This window comes from Balaenoptera acutorostrata, chromosome 1 (assembly GCF_949987535.1).
Source record: "Balaenoptera acutorostrata chromosome 1, mBalAcu1.1, whole genome shotgun sequence".
In the NCBI taxonomy this organism is placed as follows: domain Eukaryota; kingdom Metazoa; phylum Chordata; class Mammalia; order Artiodactyla; family Balaenopteridae; genus Balaenoptera; species Balaenoptera acutorostrata.
Window position 1 is genome coordinate 197,957,750 of NC_080064.1, and position 22,882 is coordinate 197,980,631.

At 48.3% G+C, this 22,882-nt stretch overlaps 1 protein-coding gene across 13 annotated transcripts in view; it reads left to right on the forward strand.

The window, feature by feature from the left end:
- The window catches only part of PPP1R12B (protein phosphatase 1 regulatory subunit 12B), a 200,852-nt gene that overhangs the window by 61,461 nt on the left and 116,509 nt on the right, over nt 1–22,882 (forward strand). For 8 of the 13 annotated variants that reach the window (XM_057540259.1, XM_057540269.1, XM_057540273.1 and 5 more), the window contains 9 exons: nt 4,072–4,231; nt 5,395–5,539; nt 6,621–6,695; nt 8,411–8,490; nt 9,160–9,353; nt 13,883–13,995; nt 16,935–17,135; nt 18,118–18,200; nt 19,182–19,307. In XM_057540259.1, coding sequence (XP_057396242.1) covers nt 4,072–4,231; nt 5,395–5,539; nt 6,621–6,695; nt 8,411–8,490; nt 9,160–9,353; nt 13,883–13,995; nt 16,935–17,135; nt 18,118–18,200; nt 19,182–19,307 — 1,177 coding nt within the window. Of the gene's footprint in view, nt 1–4,071; nt 4,232–5,394; nt 5,540–6,620; nt 6,696–8,410; nt 8,491–9,159; nt 9,358–13,882; nt 13,996–16,934; nt 17,136–18,117; nt 18,201–18,224; nt 19,308–19,819; nt 19,861–21,774; nt 21,846–22,363; nt 22,606–22,882 lie in introns of those variants that run through there. The other 5 variants (XM_057540298.1, XM_057540288.1, XM_057540306.1 and 2 more) reach the window with 5 other exon arrangements.

Consider the following 22,882-nt stretch of genomic DNA (forward strand, 5'->3'; position numbering starts at 1 on the left):
AAATAGAAAATCTGAATGGATCAATAACAGATAAGGAGATTGAATCAGTAATCAAACAGCAAGAAAAACCCAGGACCAGATGGTTTCCCTGGTGAACACTACCAAACATTTAAAGAAGAATTAATACCAGTCCTTCTCAAACTCTTCCCCAAAAATTGGAATGGAAGGAACACTTTCAAACTCTTTTTACAAGACCAGCATTACCCTGATAACAAAGCCAGATAGGTACACTACAAGAAAAGAAAACTCTAGGCCAATATTCCTGATAAATATAGATGCAAAGATTCTCAACACAATATTAGCAACCTAAATTTAGCAGCACAATAAAAGGATCACACACCATGATCAAATGGGATTTATCCCTGGGATGCAAGGATGGCTCAACATATGCGAATCAATAAAAGTGATATACCAGTTAGTAGAATGAAAGACAAAAATTATGTGATCATCTCAACAGATGCAGGAAAAGCATTTGACAAAATACAACATCCTTCCGTGATAAAAACTCTCAACAAACTGATTGTAGGAGGAATGTCCCTCAACATAATAAAGACCATATACGACAAGCCCACAGTTAACATTATACTCAGTGGTGAAAGGTTGAAAGCTTTTCCTCTAAGATCAGGAATAAGACAAGGGTGCCCACTCTCACCACTCCTATTCAGCATAGTACTGGAAGTCGTATCCAGGCAAGAAAAAGAAATAAAAGGCATCCAAATCAGAAAGGAAGAAGTAAAATTGTCTTTGTTTACAGATGATATGATCTCATGTATAGAAAATCCTAAAGACTCAAACAAAACAGTTAGAATTAATCAACAAATTTGGTAAAGTTGTAGAACACAAAATCAGTATACAGAAATCAGTTGCGTTTCTATACAATAATGACAACCTATCTGAAAAAGAAGTAAAAAATACATTCCCGTTTACAATAGCATCAAAAACAATAAAATACTTAGGAATAAATTTAAGGAGGTGAAAGATCTATACGCTGAAAACTGTAAGACTCTGATGAAAGAAACTGAAGAAGACACAAATAAATGGAAAGATATCCTACGTTCATGGATTGGAAGAATTAATATGGTTAAAACATTCATACAACCCAAAGCCATATATAGATTCAATGCAATTTCTGTCAAAATTCCAATGGCATTTTTCACAGAACTAGAGAAAACAATCCTAAAACTTGGTACCACAAAAGACCCTGAATAGCCAAAGAAAGAAGGCAAAGCTGGAGGCATCACATTTCCTGATTACAAACTATAGTAATCAAAACAGTATGGTACTGGCAGAAAAGTAGACACATAGACCAGTGGAACAGACTGCAGAGCCCAGAAACAAACCCTCACATATACGGTCAACTAATATTTGAACAAGAGAGCCAGGAAGACTCAATGGGAAAAAGATAGTCTCTTCAATAAATGGTGTTGGGAAAACTGGATAATCACACACAGAAGAATGACATTGGACCCTTATTTTCATGCTCACAAAAATTAACTCAAAATGGAGTCAAGTAAGTCCTGAAACTATGAAACTCCTATGAGAAAACCTTCTCGACGTTGGTCTTGACAATGATTTTTTTGGATATTACACCAAAAGCACAAGGAACAAAAGCAAAAATAAATAAGTGGTTCTACATTAAACTAAAAAACTTCTGCACAGCAAAACAAACAATCAACACAATGAAAAGGCAACCTACGAAATGGGAGAAAATATTTGCAAGTCACATATCTGATAAGAGGTCACTATCCAAAATATATAGGGAACTCATACAACTCAACAGCAAAAAAACCAAACAATCCAATTAAAAAAGCAGAAGAGCTGAATAGAAATTTTTCCAAAGAAGACATACAAATGGACAACAGGCACATGAAAAGATGCTCAACATCACTCATCATCAGAGAAGTCCAACTCAAAACCCTATTGAGCCTCACACCTGTTAGAATGGCTGTTATCAAAAAGACAAGAAATAACAAGTGTTGGAGAGAGTGTGGAGAAAAGGGAGCCCTCCCACACCGCTGGTGGGAATGTAAATTGGTGCAGCCACTGTGGAAAACTGTATGGAGGGTCCTTAAAAAATTAAAAATAGAACTGCCATATGATCCAGCAATTCCACTTCTGAGTGTATATCCAAAGGAAATGAAATCAGAATTTCAAAGAGATATCTGCACTCCCGTGTTCAATGCAGCATTATTCACAGTAGCCGAGATAGGAAACAACCTGAGTGTCAGTGTATGCATGAATGGATGAAGAAGACGCGGTATGTGTATATATATCTATTTATACTGTAGCTAATAGAATAGTATTCAGCCACGAGAAAGAAGGAAGTCCTGCCATATACGATAACATGCGTGGACCTTGAGGGCATCATGCTAAGTGAAATAAGTCAGACAGAGAAAGACAGATACTGTATGATATTGCAGGTATGTGGAATCTAAAAATGCAGAACTCGTAGAAACAGAGAGCAGAATGGTGGTTTGCAAGGGCTGGGGAGTGGGGGAGATGTTGGTCAAGGGCACAAACTTCCAGTTATAAGATGAACAGGTTCTGGGGATCTAATGTACAGCAGGTGACCATAGTTAACAATACTGTATTATATACTGGAAAGTTGCTAAGAGATCTTAAATGTTCTCACCACAAAAAAGAAATGGTAATTATGTGAGGTGATGGAGGTATTTAATAACTGCTGTGGTAATCATGCAATATATAGGTGCTGTACACCTTTAACTTATACAAAGTTATATGTCAATTAAATCTCAATAAAGCTGTAAAAAAAAAAAAGAAGAAATAAAATAAGTCAGTTACCTCTTCCCCCATCCATCTCCTCAAATCAGACAGGTAATCCTCAGGTAGTTCCCAGGGTCTCATTCAAGAATTGAGAGGGAGGGGAGCAGACCACGCACAGGTAAAGCCTACCAATGAGTGTGAGACTCCTTGGGCGGGTGTGTTTGTCCTAGGAACAGGTCATTGTCTTACGCAACAGGGAGTACCCCACCCCAGCTCCTTTTCACTGACACGGAGGTTGGAGAGTTGTTGGCTAAAGGGAGGCACCCTGGGATTTCGTCCATAATGTTTTAAAGGGAAACAAAATCCACATTCCCTTGGAAGTTTCACTGTGCATCACCTACTCCTCGGCTCTAGGGCATATAGCTTCAGTCAGTGTATTTCCCTACACGGGGAGATGAACTTCAGAGGTAGCTAATTTTTTAAAGTATATTATACCTGAAACTAAGATTTTTTTTTTTTTTTTTAAATTTTTATTTATTTATGGCTGTGTTGGGTCTTCATTTCTGTACGAGGGCTTTCTCCAGTTGTGGCAAGCGGGGGCCACTCTTCATCGCGGTGCGCAGGCCTCTCACTATCGTGGCCTCTCTCCTTGCGGAGCACAGGCTCCAGACGCGCAGGCTCAGTAATTGTGGCTCACGGGCCCAGTCGCTCCGTGGCATGTGGGATCTTCCCAGACCAGGGCTCGAACCCGTGTCCCCTGCATTGGCAGGCAGATTCTCAACCACTGCGCCACCAGGGAAGCCCTGAAACTAAGATTTTTGATACCAATCCTAAGGTGTAGTGAGTGGAAAAGAGGAGCAGACGGGGACCTAGGATATCAGCGTTCTGGTGACAGCTCTGATGGGTCCTGTGGCCTTGAGTGAGGCACCTGACCTTTGTATGTTTATTTCCTCATCTGTTAAGTGGGGATAGCAGTATCTATTCTATTTACCTCAAAGGATTGTGGGGAAACTAAAATGGTATAACATGTAAAAGGACTTTGAAATGTGTACTTTGTACAAATACTATAATATAAAATTATATCCCCTTTGGTTTTTAATGTTCTTAAAATTGAAAACACTGTTAAGTGTGGTCCCTTAGTGGATCTGCCATCAAGTACTATTTAACCTGGTGATTTTACCCTGATAAAACTGGTAAGTCGGTAAATGTCATGGCTCTTCTAAATGAAGATAAATCTGAAGACTACCCCACTTGATGACTAAACTGCCATTAGTGGTTGTATTTAGGATGTGTCTTGAATCTAAGGGACCTTTGGTGATGCTGGCCATCTGGATCTGGTCTCTGCAGGGGTCGATCTCGAGCAGTCGAGGAAGGCAGAGGAACAGCAGATGCTGCAGGACGCCCGCCAGTGGCTCAACAGCGGGAAGATACAGGATGTGAGGCAGGCGCGCTCAGGGGCCACTGCCCTCCACGTGGCTGCCGCCAAGGGCTACTCTGAGGTCCTCAGGTAACGTCCACGCACGTGGTCCGGGCTGCACTGACCGGGAGAAGAGGAGTTGGTTGGACGTGGGATGGATTAGGTCATCAGCTGTGCTGCGTTTCTTTGCTGCTTCCTTCCTGGGCCACGCAGTCTCTCCTGTGTTTGCTGGTACTCTTCACCTCCCTCCTCCCGCCACACCGCCCTCTAGCTTCTCCTGACGGGTCTGACGTGAGGCAGAGTTGAGCTGGACTGGCCTGAAGGGGGCCTTGCGTGACCGCTTCCAGCTCCACCGTTCGTCATTAGCATCCCTGGCACCTCCTCTCCTGGTGACATGCGGTACAGAGCAGACTCGAGGTCCTTTTGGTCCTCTTTGACTCGTTACATTAATGACGTAGGTCTCGAGTGTGCAGCATCCAGCTGGAGCAGGATGGTCCCACGTACACGAGGAATCTGGACTCTTCTCTGCCTGTTCCCCTTTCCCTTTACATCCTTCCCCGCTTTGTGTGGCTCTGCTCCCGGGCTTGCCCAGTGCCTGGGCTGCTGGCGGCACCGCATGTGTCCTTGTCGCCAGATGCTCTCACTGCCTCGTGTTCCACCCAGTACGAGCTTCCTGGTCTGCGTGGTGAGTGTCGGTGCACCTTTCTGCCTGGCAGTGTGTTCACGTGCTCGTTTCTTGGACGGCGTCTGGAGGCCCACGACGTAGGCCGCCTGCGTCCGCCCGGTGCCGCCAGGGCCTCAAGAGTCACGCTGTCCTCCACGCACACAGCTGGGCTGTAGCCTTAGCGTTAGCGAGCGGCCCCGCACGTACTCCCGTGGAGTCGGAGGTGCGAGCGTGGTGTCCGGGGAAGACCAGCCAGAGAGCTGGTGAGGGAGTGAGAGAATCCGGTGCCCGACAGCCCCTGCCTGCGCTGCAAAGCTGACAGCACCCCCCGCCGGAGCTGAGCTCGGCGCTGGCCGGCCTCAGGTGCCTGCGTGGTAGGACGCGGGTGTACCAGGCAGCGCCGCGGCCTCTGGGACAGGGTGGTTGCAACTTACCCGTGGCGGCTCTCAGGCAGCAGCTGGCGCCGGCTGTGCCGTAGAGGCCGGGGGGCGGCGCCGGGCAGGGCCTGAAGCGCCAGCTGGGTGGCCGCTGGTGTGGCCCGGAGCTCTGCCACCGAGCGCGCGATGGCTGGTTTGGGGTTTCTCCTCAGACTTTTGACTCAGGCTGGCTATGAGCTCAATGTCCAGGACCGCGACGGCTGGACCCCGCTCCATGCCGCCGCACACTGGGGGGTGAAGGAGGCGTGCTCCATCCTGGCAGAAGCCCTCTGTGACATGGACGTCAGGAGCAAACTGGTTAGTGAGCGCCACCCTCTCACGGGGCTCGGGAACAAAAGGCTTCAGGTCCCTGCTAAGTGACCAGGCTTGCTGGCCAGGCTCGGGCATCCCTGGTGGTCCCTGCTAAGTGACCAGGCTTGCTGGCCAGGCTCGGGCATCCCTGGTGGCTGTAGTTCTGCTTCCCGCCCCGTTATCCACGCAGACACGTTGGCTTTGCGAAATAAAGCTCCACTGAGCCGGTCTGCTGATTCTGTTTATGCTGAAGCCCCTAAAACAAACAAACAGGAAAAAAAAAAAAGATATTTTTCCCCTTAGCAGAGATGAGCAGTGGGGAAGCCCAAGGCCACTATCTGTGGTGAACTATGAAATATTTTGGTTTTACTTTTAATTCAAAGACTTCATAGCTGAGCCCTAGTCACATCCAGTTGTTAAAAAAACGTTATAATGATGAGATCCTGCAGTGTGGCTGAAAGTAGTCTTATTCAGCCTCACTTCAAGCAATATGGAAGTCCTGCAGCTTCTATCCCTACATCTACTGATTTTCTAGGAATCCAGAGACATGGCTTTTTACTTAGTAGATGTTCTTATCTACCTCCTATCTCTCCTGACCCGGGGTTCATTCTCACATTATGGGTTAGGGTCCTTAACTGTGCTGTTTCCTGAGGTAACCCTTCTCTCACTTAAAGGGAGATGATTCCTGTGACTTAGTCTTTAGTGCACCCATGCCCTGGACCTCCTTCTGAGGCTTCTAAGAGCCCTTTGTTGAATTTATCATAGCAATTAAGAGCATTTTAGAATAGGTACACGTAGAGATTTCAACTGATCATTTGCCAAGAGGCAATAAACGTTAGAAATAATGTGGTGATTTCCTCCATCCAGCTTTACAAAATATAAAGCCCTGTATTTTAGGGTTTGCTGTTTCTTGTTGCGTTTCCTCTGTGATAGATGAAGGTATTACCACGGTGTCGAGTAGACTAGTCAGTGAAGCAGCTGTCACTGGAGTCAGAGGCATACAGTGGACATCCCCTAGTTCTCTGATAGAGTCCCGTGATCGCTGCGTCTGCTTCCGATTGGTCATGGTGCCCCTTTTCTCTGCCAGGGCCAGACACCATTTGATGTGGCTGACGAGGGCCTCGTGGAGCACCTGGAGATGCTGCAGAAGAAGCAGAGCGTGGTGAGTCTGGGGGGACAGTCCTCACCACAGGCCACACCAGCTGTAGTTTGTCCGCTGAGAGTGGAGTTGGGCGTCCCTGCATTCCAGCAATGGCAGCGGTTCCCTCCAGGAATATCCACAGTCTGTTAGAAGAAAATATCCCAGACACTGTTGTTGCTGAAGTTCGCTTGTTATCTCCTCATTACCTTAGAGCCTTCAAGCAGCTGAAAGGCAAGCATGATGATAACGACGACTCTAGTTACCCTTGAGCTCTAGGAAATGAGTGTGGTGGGTTCAAGTCAGAAGTTTTTGCAAATAGGGGTAGAGGACACCTCATAACTTTTCCTTATGGACTGAACTTTGTTGACAGAACATCGATTACAGGGAGGAATATATTTCTTAAAAAGCAAACAAACCCACAAAAACTAAAACATTTGGCATTGGACAGTGCTTGGTCAGTGATTCATATTTATTCCATTCATCAGATATCCAAAATTCAGTCCTTTTCTCCCTCTTCTAGATCTTTGATGGTTTCGTTGTCTGTGCCCTTCTGCTTAGTGCAGCACAGGAGGACCATGTAAGCATGGTACCCACGTCCAGACTGCAGGGTGGAAAACCCTGCCAATACTCGGGTGAACAGGGAGTGAGTCACACTCTGCCTGAAAGAGGGAGGAGTAATTAGGTGAGGAGGATAAAGTCAATCACATTAGGGGCTTGAGAATCTCCTGTTTAAGCAGAGTAGGACAGAAAAAAATCACTAGCTTTCCTTGTGTTTTCCTTTGCATGGGTTGTGGCTCAGGGCACATGAGCTCAAGGTCAGGAGAATGTGAGAAGCTGAGAGCAGTTCTGAGTGAAAGACCCGTGTGGTTCAGTGACGGGACAGATCAGCTGTCCTGCGCGCCCCTGTGCTCAGCACCGTCTGGAGTGGGAAGTGGAGATGCTCATTTCTTCAGGGCTGGCTGGGAAAGCTGCAGACCCAGAGCACAGGTGCAGCTTGCGGTTCAGTTGTCTCCTCTGATGAGCAGCTGGAATCTATTTCTGAGCAGCAGCAGCCTTCCTAATATAAGATTATAATTTGCATGGTTAGGTGTTTGTTGTTTCTCAAATTTTTTATTCTGAAATAATTTTTAAGCTTACAAAGACGTTGTGGAAATAGTAGAGAGTTCTCGTGTATCCTTTACCCAGCGTGGTTCAGTCTTTGAACGTGAGTAATATCCTCACTAAATAACATTTCTATGCTACTGGGAATGGTGCCTGCCTTTGCCCCCTGCATAACTTTGGGGTCCAGGGATTTAAGTACATTTTTTCTAGAGCATGTGTCTAAGTACCGGACAGTTTTTTCCAAGGGCTTATTTCCCATTTGGCACCTGCTTCTTCTTTAGAACCGTTGCCAGCTTAATTCAGTATATGGATCATAAAGAGTTCTTTCAGAGGTACTTCTGGCATTTTATCCTTTACGCCTAGGCTTTTTGGGACGATTGGGTTTGGATATTTGATGGGGCAGTCTTCACTGAAGCGCTAGCGCTGTGGATTTCCTCTTCTCGTTGAATGAGGATCTTTCTCTGTCATTATTTTCCAAGGAGACACAGCACCCAGCTGATGTGTTTCCTTTCTCCCCAGTTCTCTCCTCCCCTTTGGTGTTGTCCAGTAACAGGGCCATTTTAGTTTTTCTCATGGCTGCTGATTTTTTACCAATAGTCAACGTCTTCCCTTTTTTCTGTTTTCTCAATTTCCAGCTTCGAAGTGAAAAAGAGACACGGAATAAGCTCATTGAGTCAGACCTGAACAGCAAGTTGCACGGTAGACTCTTCAAGAAGTAAGATATTTGGGTTTGAGAAATGTGATGAGCCCTGCTGAGTGTGACACGTTTAGCTTGAGAATTTATACAGTGAAGAGACCCCGTGTTTGTAGCCAAATGATCTTTAAACACGTGGGAATGTTTGAGGGGCAAGGAGGTGAGTGGCATTGACTTGTGGGGGGACACTGAGAGTGGGTGGACGTGTTTTAAATTTGTGAATTAACGGAGACTGTGTGCATTGCTTTTTTCCCAGCTTAAGGGTTCTTATTCCCAACTGCTTCCCTAACTAGAAGGTCTGAGCTCAGTGGCCGTGTCTGTTTTGTTTACACCATACTGTTGCCTAGCATGGTCCTGGCGTGTGAGAAACACTCAGTAAACATTTGTTAAATGATTTTTAAAAAATATTTACCTGCTCACTCATCATGAAGATGCATAGCCCTCCTTGTTCCTGTGTGTTAAACAGGTTGGATCTTCTTCCATCACACTCTCAAATCACATACTAACGCTTAGTCAGCAGAAAACCCAGGATTCAGAAGAATACGGATGTAAAGGAGGATTTGAATATATTTCTGTTACTGCTTCCACACAGAGCTTCATAGACTTGTCCTTCTCATACCGGATCCCCAGTGAGCGTAGGAAATGGTGTGTCCTTTCTGAATTACGCTCAAATTGTCATCTTTAATTTAGCAAAGAGAAGATGCTCTATGAGGAGGAGACACCAAAGCCCCAAGAAACGGAGGATGAAAACAAAGAATCCAGTAGCTCCAGCTCAGACGAGGATGAAGGTGCAGATGAGGCTTCTGAGTCAGAAACCGAGAAGGAGGCGGGTGATGCCGAGACCCTCTGTCCCCAGAGCACGGCGGGTCGCTGCTTGTCACAAGGCAGGTGATGCCAGGGCCCTCAGGTGGAACCGATTCCCTAAACAGACCCTCCAAGTCTTTTTCTTTTTCCTTCCCATTATGTGAAGCTGCTTCAATTCCTGATTTGGGGATTGAAGAAGGAACAAAATCATATTTACCTTTATGACTCTTATTGATGATACACATCATATGGAGCTTCTTAAGTTTGTTATGTGGTGAGACAGGAACCCCAGCGGTGAGAGTTGGGTGCTGAGCACGGTCAGAGTGCCAGGCTATACATTAGCCTGTTATTTTGATACACAATGAGGCAAACACTTAGAAAAGAGACATGGGGGTTTTGCTGAGTAGAGGTTCACCTGCCACAGAGTAGTTCTCATGGATAATTGGGAGCTCGTGATAAACTAAGATTTCACCGTGCCCATGTCCTGCAATCACCGGCATGTTATTTCTCCAGACTGGTGTCCACGAGAAGATGCAGTGTTTTCAGTGAGAGGACCGAGTTAGAGGGAAGAGTCCACATTCAGTTTATATCAATAGTAAAGTCTGTGTTTCCCTCTGAACTCTGCCCTAGCCAGCTGCCCATCACGAAGATGATCAGCTCTTTCTGTTTCCTGGGCCCCAGCTCCCGTAAAGTGGGTCTGCCTTTACTGGCATGGTTTCTCTCAGTTGCAAGAGAGCACTGCCTTTGTCCATGTCTCCATCTCTCAGAGGAAGTTAGAGACCCTTGCTTCTATAGAACAAATGGGCCCCAGCTAGGTTTGTAGTGTAGGAGACGACCTTTTGTTCACTGAGTCTTGAATTGCTATTCTTAAGCAGGCACAGCTTGCTCTGGAAATGCCAGTGTAGTATCTGTCAAAATCTATACATGTTCATCTTTTTAATATTTGTATTGTTTACTGGGTGCTTACACGTCTTAGGCTTCCAGCATTGTCTGGAATGAGCATCTAGACTTGCTCTGTGCCGGGTCACTGTGTTAGCTACCAAGGCGTTGGAGGAACGGGAGGGCACTGCCGGGGCTACTGGAATTACCCACGATGTGTCCCCAGGCCTCAGGTCTCTTGTTCCCTGCAGCCCAGCTCCACGTTGCTATTGCTCTTGTTCCCCGCACCCCTTGATGATGCTGCACTCCGGTTCAGGAACCTTCCATGACCACCTTCCTGACTCTGCCTGCAGAGTGAGTCCCAAGCCCTGTGGCCCGGCCTTCAAGACCTCTCATAGTCTAGCTCCAGCTGACCTTTCCAGTGTCGTCTGTAAGTGCGGATGTGTGCTATCCAAGCTGGATCGCTGAGTTCCCAGACGAGCCTGAGTGCTCTACCCCTGAACAGTCATTCATGCTGTAGCATTTGTTCCTGGCCATCAGATGTTTATTGCATGATTTCTGGCAGAAGCTGTAGGGTCTGCCAGATTGAAGAGTCCTTCTTTAGGTTTCTCCTGTACGGGAGCCTGCAGAGGAGGGACCCCTCCCTGTGCGCTCACCCCGTGTGGACCCCAGCACTGCTCCTTCCTCTCGGTGGCAGCGTCCGTGGGCTGGGATTCCACGTGGGTCACTCCAGGTCTCGGCACGCACCTGGCACGTGGCAGGCAGCCACACCCACTGGACGTTTTGCTGAGTGTATCTCGGGGACGTAGGGGCCTAGGAAGGCGTGTACCTGAGTAAAGCCCACGTCACGTGAGAGAGGTAAACGCAGCCAGTGGTGTTCACTAGTACGAAAGACTGCGTTGAGTTTGGGGGTTCATCGTGACACTTTAGGGTGGAGATCAAGGAGGCGGAATAGAAGGACACAGAGCTCCTCCCACGAATACATCAAAAGTACATCTACACATGGGACAGTTCTCACAGAACATGGTGACACTTCACATTTATGTAGTGCTTATTTATTTATTTATTTGGTTGCACCATGTCTTCGTGGTGGTGGGCGGGCTCCTTAGTTGAGGCACACGGGCTCCTTAGTTGTGGCATGTGAACTCTTAGTTGCAGCATGCGGGATCTAGTTCCCTGACCGGGGATTGAACCTGGACCCCCGCATTGGGAGTGCAGAGTCTTATCCACTGTGCCACCAGGGTAGTCCCTATATACGGCTTTTTAATTTGCGACGCACGTAACACATTTTTCTTTAATCCTTACACCCCCACTCCGAGGTGATGTATTATTGCCTCCACTTTTTAGAACGGGGAAGTGACACCGCAAGTGAGGTGACTTAGGTCTCACACCTGTGGGTGGTGTGCCCGAGCCCCCGCCTTTGACCTGGACTCCTCGGAGTAGCAGGGGCAGAAAGCTAACGCGGGGGGCAAGGGCGAGATTTCCCCAGGGGAGGGGTTGTCACAGAAGAGCTACATACTGGGCCTGGGAGGTGAGATGGAGCCGGTGGAGGAGGGGTGCTCCCAGAGGATGTGTGTGTCTGCGGCAGGAAGGCCGGGCAGGAGTGAGGAGGAGACCGGAGGCGCCAGCGGGTCAGTCTCAGAAGCTGGCGACTGCAGGGAGCTTCCCTGCGCACTTCTGTCTGTGGACATTTTACTCCTGACCAGAGCCCGGCTCAAAGCAGCGTCCTTTGTGAAGCCCTGTCGTCACGGCTACAAGGTTTTCTCACCTCTTCTGACTGCTGTAGCTGTGGTCGGAGCCTTTGTGTTGCTTGGACTACTGAGCGTTAGCGTTACCTCGGTTCTCCTCTCGTCTGCTCTGCTCTCCCCCCACCGGTGAGCTGCGGGAGCACTGGGACACGCCGTGTGTCCTGCTGACCTCCGCGTCCTTCCTGGTGCCCGACGCCGGGCCGTGTGCAGGGCAGGTGCTCAGCACACCCCGGCGGGGGCGTGGAGGGCGGGTGGTGCCTGAACCTCCAGGTGCCGCCTGGCACCCGTGCGCACACTGAGCAGGCCCTTGTTGAGTGCATTCTCCTCTTTCTAAACCTCCACAGGTGCAGCCTCATAAAATGACAGTTTCCATGTGTGTTACATGCAACCGTAGTTGTAAGGAATGTTAAGTATATTTTGAGGTAAATAAGCAGTTTGATTTGGATTTCTGTTTTTCCCTTTCTTTTACTTATTTGACGTATTACTTATCTACTGCTGCATAACAAGCCATCCCAAAACTCAGTGGCAGGTAACACAACTCTTTGTACGCACCCAGTGTTACAGGTTGGTGATTTGGGAAGGGTTCTGCCGGCACACTCACGAGTGTGATGAGTTGGTGCGTGGCTGAGGGGTGGCCTTCTCCCTTCCTGGTGGCTTGCCGGGACGTTTGGGGCAAGTGGGCCGTGTGTCTCTTGCCATCAGGCAGGCCAGCCCCTGCTCCACATGGCAGCTGAATTCCAGCCTTCATCAGAGAGGGCGAGCTCCGCACACACGCACTCTCCAGGCCTCTGCTTGTGTCCCGTTTGCTAATGTCCCAGGGGCCACAGAAAGTCACAGGGCCAAGCCCGGAGTCAGTATGAGGGGTACCACACAGGGTGTGGACTCACCAGGAGTCAGCCTGTGACAGTGTCAGTGAGGTTTGGCAGTGAGGTCCATTTCCTGGGGGTAGAGACGTTCAGATTGTATTCAAAGGCTGCCTTGAGGATTCACAATAGCCACAAAGACAGTGACGTTAATAATAATAAACTGTTTTCTAGGGACTTAATATTGAGTTATGCTATTTAAAAACATTTTATCTCTAATCTGTACAGCAACTCACAAGACAAGAATTTGAGTCCCTGATTTATCAGTGAGAAAATAGAAGTTCAAATATGCTAAGTAACTTGCCCAGTGTCCCACATCTAGGTTGTGGCTTAAAACTGTCCCGTCGTTCATGAGGGGGTTACCCTGGGGCTGGACGCAGGCAGACGGGGCTTCTGTCAGCGCCCCCTCCCGCTTATGTCACCACAGTGTCCTACACGACCCTCCTTCTGGCCTTATTTCCTGTTGTGGCCCCAAGAGCCCTTGTTACTTGGTGGCTGCCTTTCCTGACCAGCGGACGTGGGTGTTGTGATTTCCCGGCCCTTCACCGTCCCTCCCGCCCTTCCTCCTGCTGCTGTGTGCCCTCCAGCTTCCTCCACAGCGTCTTCCCTACGTTCCCTCCCTCAGGGGATCTGCCTCTTCTCTGAACCCCCGGAGCGCTTGCTGATTTAAATCAACCAGTTCAGCGCCGGACATCTTTGACCTTGTGTTGTTACCATGATTATTTTGCATCTTATGTCTCTTCTTTTTGTAACTGCCTAGAAAGCAAGGTCTATCTTATACCTTCTCTGGCTTTTCCTGCCCAACCCCCCAAACAGTAGATTCTTACTCTGTACTTACTGATGAATTTTATATGTGACATATAGTGTGGAGAAGGTTGTCAGCTATACATGTGGGAATTAGAATTGGCGCCTGTCAAGACAGGAATTCCACCTGAGTCTGTTTTCTTATAAGAGACAGTGGTTGCCAGAGTTTTCATAGTAGTTTGAATCCAAGCATTACATGGCCCTAGTGATCTGTTTTGATAATGGGTAAACCCTTTCTGTTAGCTGAAAAGTACACATACACACAGATAAGGTTTTCATCCTTGTACTTGTTGCTTCTCTTGTCTTAAATAACAGATAAAAAGCCGGGAGCCATCGTCAACCGTTCCGACTCTGAAAGCAAGAGTAGTGCCGCAGAGCCGACACCAGCACCGGCGCAGAGCACCTCCTCCACCTCTTCAGCCAGGAGAGTGAGTATTTTGGAATTAATTTGGATATTTCCCACTATTGCAGTAACGTACAGTTAGAAAGGCCTTAAAGGTACATCCATGCTTTTTTTTTTTTTTTTTAAATTGAGTATAGTTGATTTACGATGTTGTGTTAGTTTCAGGTGTACAGCAAAGTGATTCGATTATACATACATATATATCTTTTTCTTTTCAGATTTTTTTTCCTTTATAGGTTATTACAAAATACTTAGTAGAGTTCCCTGTGCTACACAGTAGGTCCATGTTGTTTATCTATTTTGTATATAGTAGTGTGTATATGTTAATCCCAAACTCCTAATTTATCCCTCCCCACTTCCCCTTTGGTAACCATAAGTTTGTTTTCTATGTCTATGAGTCTATTTCTGTTTCGTAAATAAGCTCATTTGTATCCTTTTTTTTAGATTCCACATATGAGTGATATCATATGATATTTATCTTTCTCTGTCTGACTTAACTTCACTTAGTATGATAATCTCTAGGTCCATCCATGTTGCTGCAAATGGCATGATTTCACTCTTTTTTATGGCTGAGTAATACTCTATTGTATATATATACCACATCTTTATATTCCTGCCTTAGTCAGCTCAGCTGCCGTAACAAAATACCACAAACAGGGTGGCTTTAAATAGAAATTTATGTCTCACAGTCTGGAGGCTGGAAGTCCAAGATCAAGGTGCTGGCAGGTTCAGTTCATGGTGAGGGCTCTCTTCCCGGCTCTCAGACAACCACCTGGTCTCCAAGTATAATCACACTGGGGGTTAGGGCTTCAGTATATGGATTTGGAGGAGTGGACACAATGTTTGTGTCCATGACTTTGCCCACAGTATATTTAAAAAAACTATAGGGCTTCCCTGGTGGCGCAGTGGTTGAGAATCTGCCTGCCAATGCAGGGAACACGGGTTCGAGCCCTGGTCTGGGAAGATCCCACATGCCGCAGAGCAACTAGGCCCGTGAGCCACAACTACTGAGACTGCGTGTCTGGAGCCTGTGCTCCATAACAAGAGAGGCCGCGATAGTGAGAGGCCCATGCACCGCGATGAAGAGTGGCCCCCGCTTGGCACAACTAGAGAAAGCCCTCGCACAGAAACGAAGACCCAATACAGCCAAAACTTAAAAAAAAAAAAATTAATTAATAAAAAAAAATAAAACTATAAAGCCATCACCAAACAAATTTGGCTACAGTGTGTTTAGATGACACAGGCCCTAGTAACCTGGGACCAAGGAAATGTTGTCAGTTGCCTATTTTCTTCGTATCTGAAGTTGAGGTGAGCGTATGTGAAGCTCAGATTGGGCTGGGAAGATAGCCAGCATCCAGCCTTGATTGTTCTGATGACTGCTCTTCTTTTTTTACTTCTTGTGTTACGTTTTACTTTCCTGAGTTAAGTCTTTACAGTCGATGATGAGTAGAGAGCAGAGGTGGAAAGCACTTGTTGAAATACGTGAGGGCCCCCTGCCGCCTCCCCAGGCCGCTCAGAAGCTGCGGGCTCCTCGCCGGCAATGACGCCGCCCCACAGCGTGGGAGCTTGATGTTGAGGAGAATTGGCCCGAGCTCTTTGGAGTGCAGCTCTTGGAAAGCTCTGTGCTTCTGCACATGTTAACTTACTGATCTTCTTAGAGCCTTGTGAACGTGCAGGTGGGATTCTGGTGTCCTTGTGGAAACGAGGAAGCAGAGGCTCAGCTGCGCGTTGGTTTCTGGGAGCGTCCAGCCTCTTAGTCCTGCACACTCCCCCTGCTTCTGCGCGTGACTAAATCGCCTGCTTTTTTAAGAGGAAAAGTACTAAATTAAAAAAGATACAAACGCACACCCATACTTATTCCACTTTGCTAAAAGAATGCTGGGAAAGACATTTTTTCCCCTCAGAACCAGGGTGGCTTACAAAGAGCCGACAGGATTGATTCTCTGAAGCTGGAAGGAGTATGTAAATACATCCGTTCAGATGATCGGGTAAAAGAGAAAAATCTAAGCATGGTTTTACATTTCTATTGCGTTTTCACTATGCCAGGCGGTAGAGGTGGCCTGGTTCTGGAGAAAGACCGACGCTTCTAGCAGCGCCCCCCACGGCCCAGGAAAGGCCTACGGCTGATGGTCTGTAGACCAGATGTGCCCCAGCCTGGTCTTCAGGCTGACACTAGTCTGTGATGTTTTCTGTGGTTTATAGCAAGATGAGATGGTTAAGGACAATGTAAGCTTTCCATGAAGCTTTCTTTTCTAATGTTAAAATTACTTCTCTCTCTTTTTTTTTAATGAAATGATGGTACCGGAAATGGTAATCCATTTCTGAAAGCTGTTCTGGCAAAATTTAAAAACTGGCAACTCTGTGACTTGTACAATTTTTTTTTCTTTTTTAATTTTGCTGCTCGCTGAAATCTGAAATGCTTAGAACTGCTGCCCTCGATCAGATAAACCATTGTCTTGAAATAAGCAGTCAGAATTTGAGTGGAGTGGCCTTTAGCATCTGTGTGCGTGTTACCTTCCACCAGCTTACCACAGTCCCACCACAGGACCTTGAAACACAGCGACACCTGGCCCGCCCTGTGTTTTCCAGTGTCCACGTGGTATAAGAGGGGTAAGCTCTTTGCCAGGGTTACAGGTGGGCATGTTGAGGCCTGGAGAGGTGAGGTGTCCTGTCCCCAGGCACACAGCGGACAGGAGAGGGCGTGTCACCAGGCCTGGATCAGCACTCAGCCCGCTGTTGTATTCCTCAGAGCAGCTCTGTCAGGTGGGAGCCTCTTAGGCTGTCTCTGGCCCAGGAGAAAGGGAGCCCTGCCAGGGCCTGGCGGCTGCCAGGTGGGACAGGGCCGCGGCGCCTGGCCTGCCGCGTGCTTCTCCCTGCTCCGCCGCCCCACATCGCCCCACGGAGCTCAGCTGGGGGTGGAAAGAACCATCAGGACCTTTCTTTCCTTTGCTTCGTCCCTCGTAGTTCTCCGGCCTTTTCAACAAGCCAGAAGAGCCCAGAGATGAGTCTCCGTCTTCGTGGAGGCTGGGCCTCAGGAAGACCGGCAGCCAGAACGTGCTTAGCGAGACGGCCAGGTCCAGGGAGGCCCTGCGGGACCGGGGCGCGTCCATCCACCGCTCGGCCTCCAGCCCCCGCATCTCCGCTGTGCTGGACAACAGAGAAAAGGTGCAGTTTCCTTCCGTGACAGTTCAACCTCGGGAACAAAGGAAAACATTCTTTAGTCTCTAATTTGATTCTGGAAGTACAGAGTCTTTAAAAGGAGACAGGCATGTTGATTAATCATGTAGATATTTGCTTGCTATTATTTGCTTGGCCAAGAAAGAAAGAACCCCCTTTTCCTTTTGGCATATACCCTCTGTTCATTCCTCCTTACCCTCCTTACCTAGGGCAAAAAAGTGAGTCAGAAGCATGAAGATTTGGATACGGCCTAAAAGGTTCCTCTGAACCAATAACAGTAATTTATTCTTTTTATGTTTAGAAGCAGAGTTCCTTGGTTGGGCTTTCAATCCTAATGAGGCTCAGGCAGAGTAGCACTTAGAAAAAAAAATTTTTAGTGTCTCATTTTTTCATTAATTGATGTATGATCCGGCTACCTTCTCATCTACTGTTCATCCAGAAGGAGCACGTTTCTGTGTCTTCACTCTGGTTCCAGAGTTCACAGGGCTCGCTTGGTGCACCTCTCTGGGGCTGGGTCTTCTGTGGTTAACCACAGACCCCTCACTCGGTTCTGGGTTTCCGGAGACACTCGGGCCCGAGGTGTGTTGGCTGGATTAGCTCTGGGGCCCATTTGTACCTGAGGCTGCATTTCGAGGAAAAGAACTTCAGAGTGCAGTTGCTGTCTGTGGCTTTTCAAAAGCTCCCTGTCTCTGTAGGGCTGCTGCTTGGTGTAATTTGTGCTGCTCTTTCCTGTTTGATGGTCCTGGCTTTTCCCATGAGAATTATTTCCCTACATATTGGTTTTTAATGGAGGAGAGCTGGGAATGAGCCTTTGAATGCTGACCTTTTTTAATACCACTCAAACTGGAATTGGTATTGAATCTGGAAATAAGATTATATAGGTATATTAAGTTCTGCTTTTTTACCCAAAATGTTTTACACTGTGTCAGTACTGTGCCTTCCCTGTGCGTTCCTTGTTTTGATTTTACAGGAGAGAGAAAACAGAAGCTATCTCAGTTCACTGGGGCCGCGGAGGCTCAGCAGCGCCGGCGACCTGGAGGAGAAGGAGAACAGGTACTCCGCACACGGGGGCCCTGCGGCCGCCCTCCCCCTCAGGACCCCTAGCCCCCAACCCGCGCTTTGCCGCTGCTTCGCCCTCCAGGTCGACCCTCCCGTGTGGGCTCGCTTTGGTCCATGGCTGGCTCTGTGCCTGTGGGGTCTGTGTCCACTGGAGTCTCAGGCGCTCCTCGTGCCCAGGATAGGGCCTGTCCCCTGGTGAACACTAAAAATGTGGTTATTTAATTGAATTGATCAACTTCTAATTTGTAAGTAAAGTCTTCCTCATCAGTTAAAATGGATATGGGAATGTTGAGGTGTTGCTGCATCTCAGAGCAGAGCCTGGGCTAGAGCCTTGCTTCTCAGGGTTCGGTCCTCCACCCAGCAGCACTGGGGCCACTGGAAGCCCGTTAGAAATGCGGAGTCTCAGTCCCACCCAGACCTGCTGAAGTAGATGGGCACTTGCACAAATCCCCTCGGTGGCTGAAAGTCACGTGAAAGCTTGGGAAGGACTGCCCTGGGGGACCTACCCTGGTTGCCAGCTGTGGTTAGGAAGAGGTGCCAGGGCCACTCCTGGGCGTCGCTCCGTGTAGGAAGCTGAGGAGGCGCCTTCACTTGCGGCGCACGTTCTCTCTGCCTCCCCCGCCCCTCCTCTGCGTGCTCTGAGCGACCCACACCGGGCTGACCTGCCAGGCTTTCTAACTGAGGAACAAAGTGGCCTCTCCTGACAAAAGGGCTCTAGATCCTCACCATGAGGACTTGGCACCTACTGAGATGGGTTGGCTTTGAAGTTGCTAAGAGGAAGCAGACGGGAAGCCTTAACCAGTCCCCCGTCTGTGCGGGGAGACAGGTGTACGAACACCTATCTCTTGAAAAGGGTCCCGTTGCTATCTCAGCAGCCACATGCGCTCCGCCTGCCCGGCCCCCCTCCCAGTTTATGCCGTGCCCTGGACAGAGGGCAGGGCCAGTGTTTTGTTTGTGTCCGTCCTGCACCCACAGAGAGTCGGCTGCTCACCTGGTGCGGAGCGGCCCCCCGGCCCGCCCGCTGAGGAGGGACGCAGCGGAGGGGAGCGAGTCTCTGCAGACGGCCGCTCCTTCCAGCCACGTGACAGCCTACCGGAAGAGGTACCAGGCTCCAGGGCTGGGCGGTGCTTTCCTTCACTCTGGCCACGGGCAGATGGGCAGTAACTTGCATGCCTGTTTACACCCAGTTAGCACCACGAAAACGAATCAAGAATGAGTTGCTTTTACATTTCTTGGGAGTAACATCTTAAGTAATTTTAAATCAAAGTTAATTTCTTTCCCTAACTGAATCAGAGTAAGCTAATTCCAAGTTCTCCCCACAGACAAATCTGAATATATACTCCATCCTTTCAGTCCTGTAAAATCTTCAACCCGATATGACTTCGAGTAGACTCTGAGCAGGGCTGAATTTAAATCTCACCCTTGCCCGGTAGCCAGCTCTCCTTCCTCATCTCAAGTCACGCTTTGGGGGGAGGCAGGGAGGGACCTGTAGGGTGTAGCGGGGACAGGATGGGGACAGATGTTAATTGCATTAAAAAAAATTTCATATTGAAGCCTGTTAATTTAGGGACTTGAGTTATTTTTTTTTTTTTTATGACTTTAATGGCCCTCAGATCCATCAAGATATGAAACTCGCAAGTTTGGTGCAGAGAAGGTACCTGGGTTTCCTTCCCCTTTTCTCATCTGTATACCCCTTTCTGCAGTTATCTTCTTTGCCATGTACCAGCCAGCAAGCAAAGCACCTTTGCCAGAGCCATTAAGCTATAAGACACACTTAATTAATTTTTCCACTTGCACTTTGCTGCTGATGTGGAGGAATCTGATTCTCATTGCTTCCTCTGAATTCTTTCTTCACTTGTACTCTCTTAACCAAACCCCTCCAACTGCCTTGTCATGCCACAAGCCTTCGTCAGTAGGTTTTTAGGTGATTCTTGGCTACCCTAGACACAGGCTTTGGCCACAGACTGTGTGTTTGGGATCAAAACCTGTTTTCGCTTGATAGGAATAATCTCGTCAACCAGTGGATGTCTGAATGTGGGCACTGTGCCTTAAATCAAACCGCCACTGTCACCTTTTAATGCCCTTCAGTTCTGCAGATGCATCCTGTAAGAGAGGGCTCAGCTTGGAAAGCAAGCAAGTCCAATTCGTTGATGTCACTGAAGCTTCGTCCTACAGCCTCAGTGTTCTTGGCTTTCATGAGGCTGTTGCCTGTTTGTCTCTGAGGGTGAGACCTTAGTCTGGATAGATAACTTATTACTCCTTATAGCTGGATCCAAGACCAAGCAAAGAATGTTCTAGAACTTAGGAAAGATGAAGGTGCTATCTTCATCTTCATCTTTAATGTTCAAGCCTGGCGTTATTTTGTGGTAGGGTTGGTGGCTTTCTGGATCCAAGTCATCAGCAGATGGATGGAGTGGGTAGTATTTGGTTTCATAGACGTCGTTTGGCATAATCATGGTGAACAGAGGAGAGGGGACACTTCTCTTTAGGGTGGGAAGCATGCTTAATTATGTGAGCATGTTTGAGAAAATATCCACAGCTTGCTCTCTACCTTGGACTTCCAAAGCTTTTCTTCTGTAATCCTAAAGCACTTTTTTATTTTACAAATCTTATTTTATGATCTTTCACTAGGAAAGAATCATATACAATCACTGTTTCAGACAGAAAGTGTGAATAGGCATTTGTCATTCTTGGACTATGCCAAACCTCAGAAACTTTCCATTTTCAGTTTCCTTCTTATTTTTTAGGCAGAAATTCCTTTTATAACAGCCCAGTAAAATGCATCTTTTGTCGAAGAACTCTTCCTGGCTTTTTTGGGTCACGCCTGCCTCAAGTGTTTCATTCCTATTATAGTCAAGAAGTTTTTAAAAAAATTCTAATCCAAATAATTTTTTGCCGTAGTTGAGATGGTTCCTACCTGTCTTCAGCTGAGACAGGGGAAAGCTGTCCTCTGTTGCCTGTACAGTATTACTTGCCAGACCTAAACCTTTAAATCCTCCCAAGGCGTTTTGGCCTCTGTCCTCTTCTCTACTCTTTAATCCTGAGTCTCTGCTCCAAACCCTCTGCAGATTCTCCGGCTCACTTTAGCTTTGGCAGTGTTGCTTCTGTCTCAGGGAAGCAGCTGGGGTTGCATGACTTTGTCGGGGGTGTTGGAGTTCCTTTTTCTGGTACAATGCCTCTGTCTCCCGTCTTTCCCCTCTCCCAGCCCCACTCCACGCGTGCACTCCGCTCCCTCCTGTTGCTCTTCATCTCTCCTCCTCCCCGCGCCTTCCCTCTGTGGGGTGATGGACGGAGGCCTGCTTGCTGCCGGGGCCCGGCTCGAGCCGGGCTGGGCCCCTCCACTTCCCAGCTGTCGTGCGCTCTCTCCATCCACCTTCCTTTAAGCGCGTAGTCTGGGTGGGGCGGTGGTGCTGGGCGGGCAGCGAGCAGCGTGTCCTGAAGGAAGTGACCGTGTGCTGTTTTGCAGTGCGTCCTGTGGTGGACGTAGTGGCCCCTCAAGTCCCTACCTCTCAGCCAATCGCAACCCACCTCCTGCCGCCTCACTCATTACCATTGGTTCCTCCAGCTCTGGGGCGGCAGGTGGCCGCCTGCGCCCCGCGCCACTCAGTGCAGACACTGCTGCATCTGTGCACCACGCAGGTAAGGCTGCTGGGGGCCGCTGGAGTCACGTCTGCAGGCTCCAGCCAGGAGACTCCGGACTCCTGGAGCGTGTCCCCGAGTCAGTGAGGACGCTTTTGCCCTGACCTGTGTCGGCCAGGCCGCAGCTGCTCGTCAGGCAACCGTAGGGCGTGCTTAGGCCTTGCCTCCCAGTAGCTCTCCCAGCTGGGTTACAGCATAAGGGCCCTGCTAGCGTGCTAAATCGCGTGTTACAAACAGCCCACATGTCATTTATACTGATTTCCCAGGAAGTGTCAGGAGGGATCTCTTCTGTTTACTCTATTTGGAAGATGGCATTCAACCCAAATCGAAAGGAACGCTAATTCTTGTCCCAGAAGCCTCCTACAGCCCCCTTCTGAGAGTTTCCAGCAGTGAGTGTTTTGCGGCACCCGCTGTGGGAAGCAGGAGATGTGTGTTCGTCTCCACTCTGTTGCCGGCTGATATCTTCTTGGTTTCTAGCTCATCCAACGGGTGGCACGGGCAGAGTGTCGTGTGAACCTGGAGCAGAACTTCAGCTGTGCTTGTAACTGTGGCGTGAATGTGGTCAGAGACCTTTTCCTTTGGGTGCAGCACAGGGGCTCCTCCACTGGGTCTTGTTTCTACAGCTGACACAAAGAAAATGAAAAATGTCATCGAGGCCAGTATTGCAGCAAGGACACGACTGGTGGTGGTGTCCGACTGGTGCCCGACTGGTCGCTGGGTTTCTTTTCCTGACGAAAGTGGTGCTCGTTTGTTTGGCCAGGTGGGGTGGCTTATGATGGACCGCTTCTAATAATACTGTATGATTATTTATACATTTACTAGGCCCCATAACAATCCGTTTGCACAGGCATGGTAAACGTTATCCCCACAGATGGAGACACTGAAGCACGGAGGGGCTACTGATTAATTCAGAACGAGGCCTGGGGAAGAATGGTAATGGCCACCCTTTGTTGAACCCCAGCGTGTGCCAGGCATGGGGCTCGTACCGTACAGAATTACATCAGGACTTGCTTTACTCACACATAACAGTGTATCCA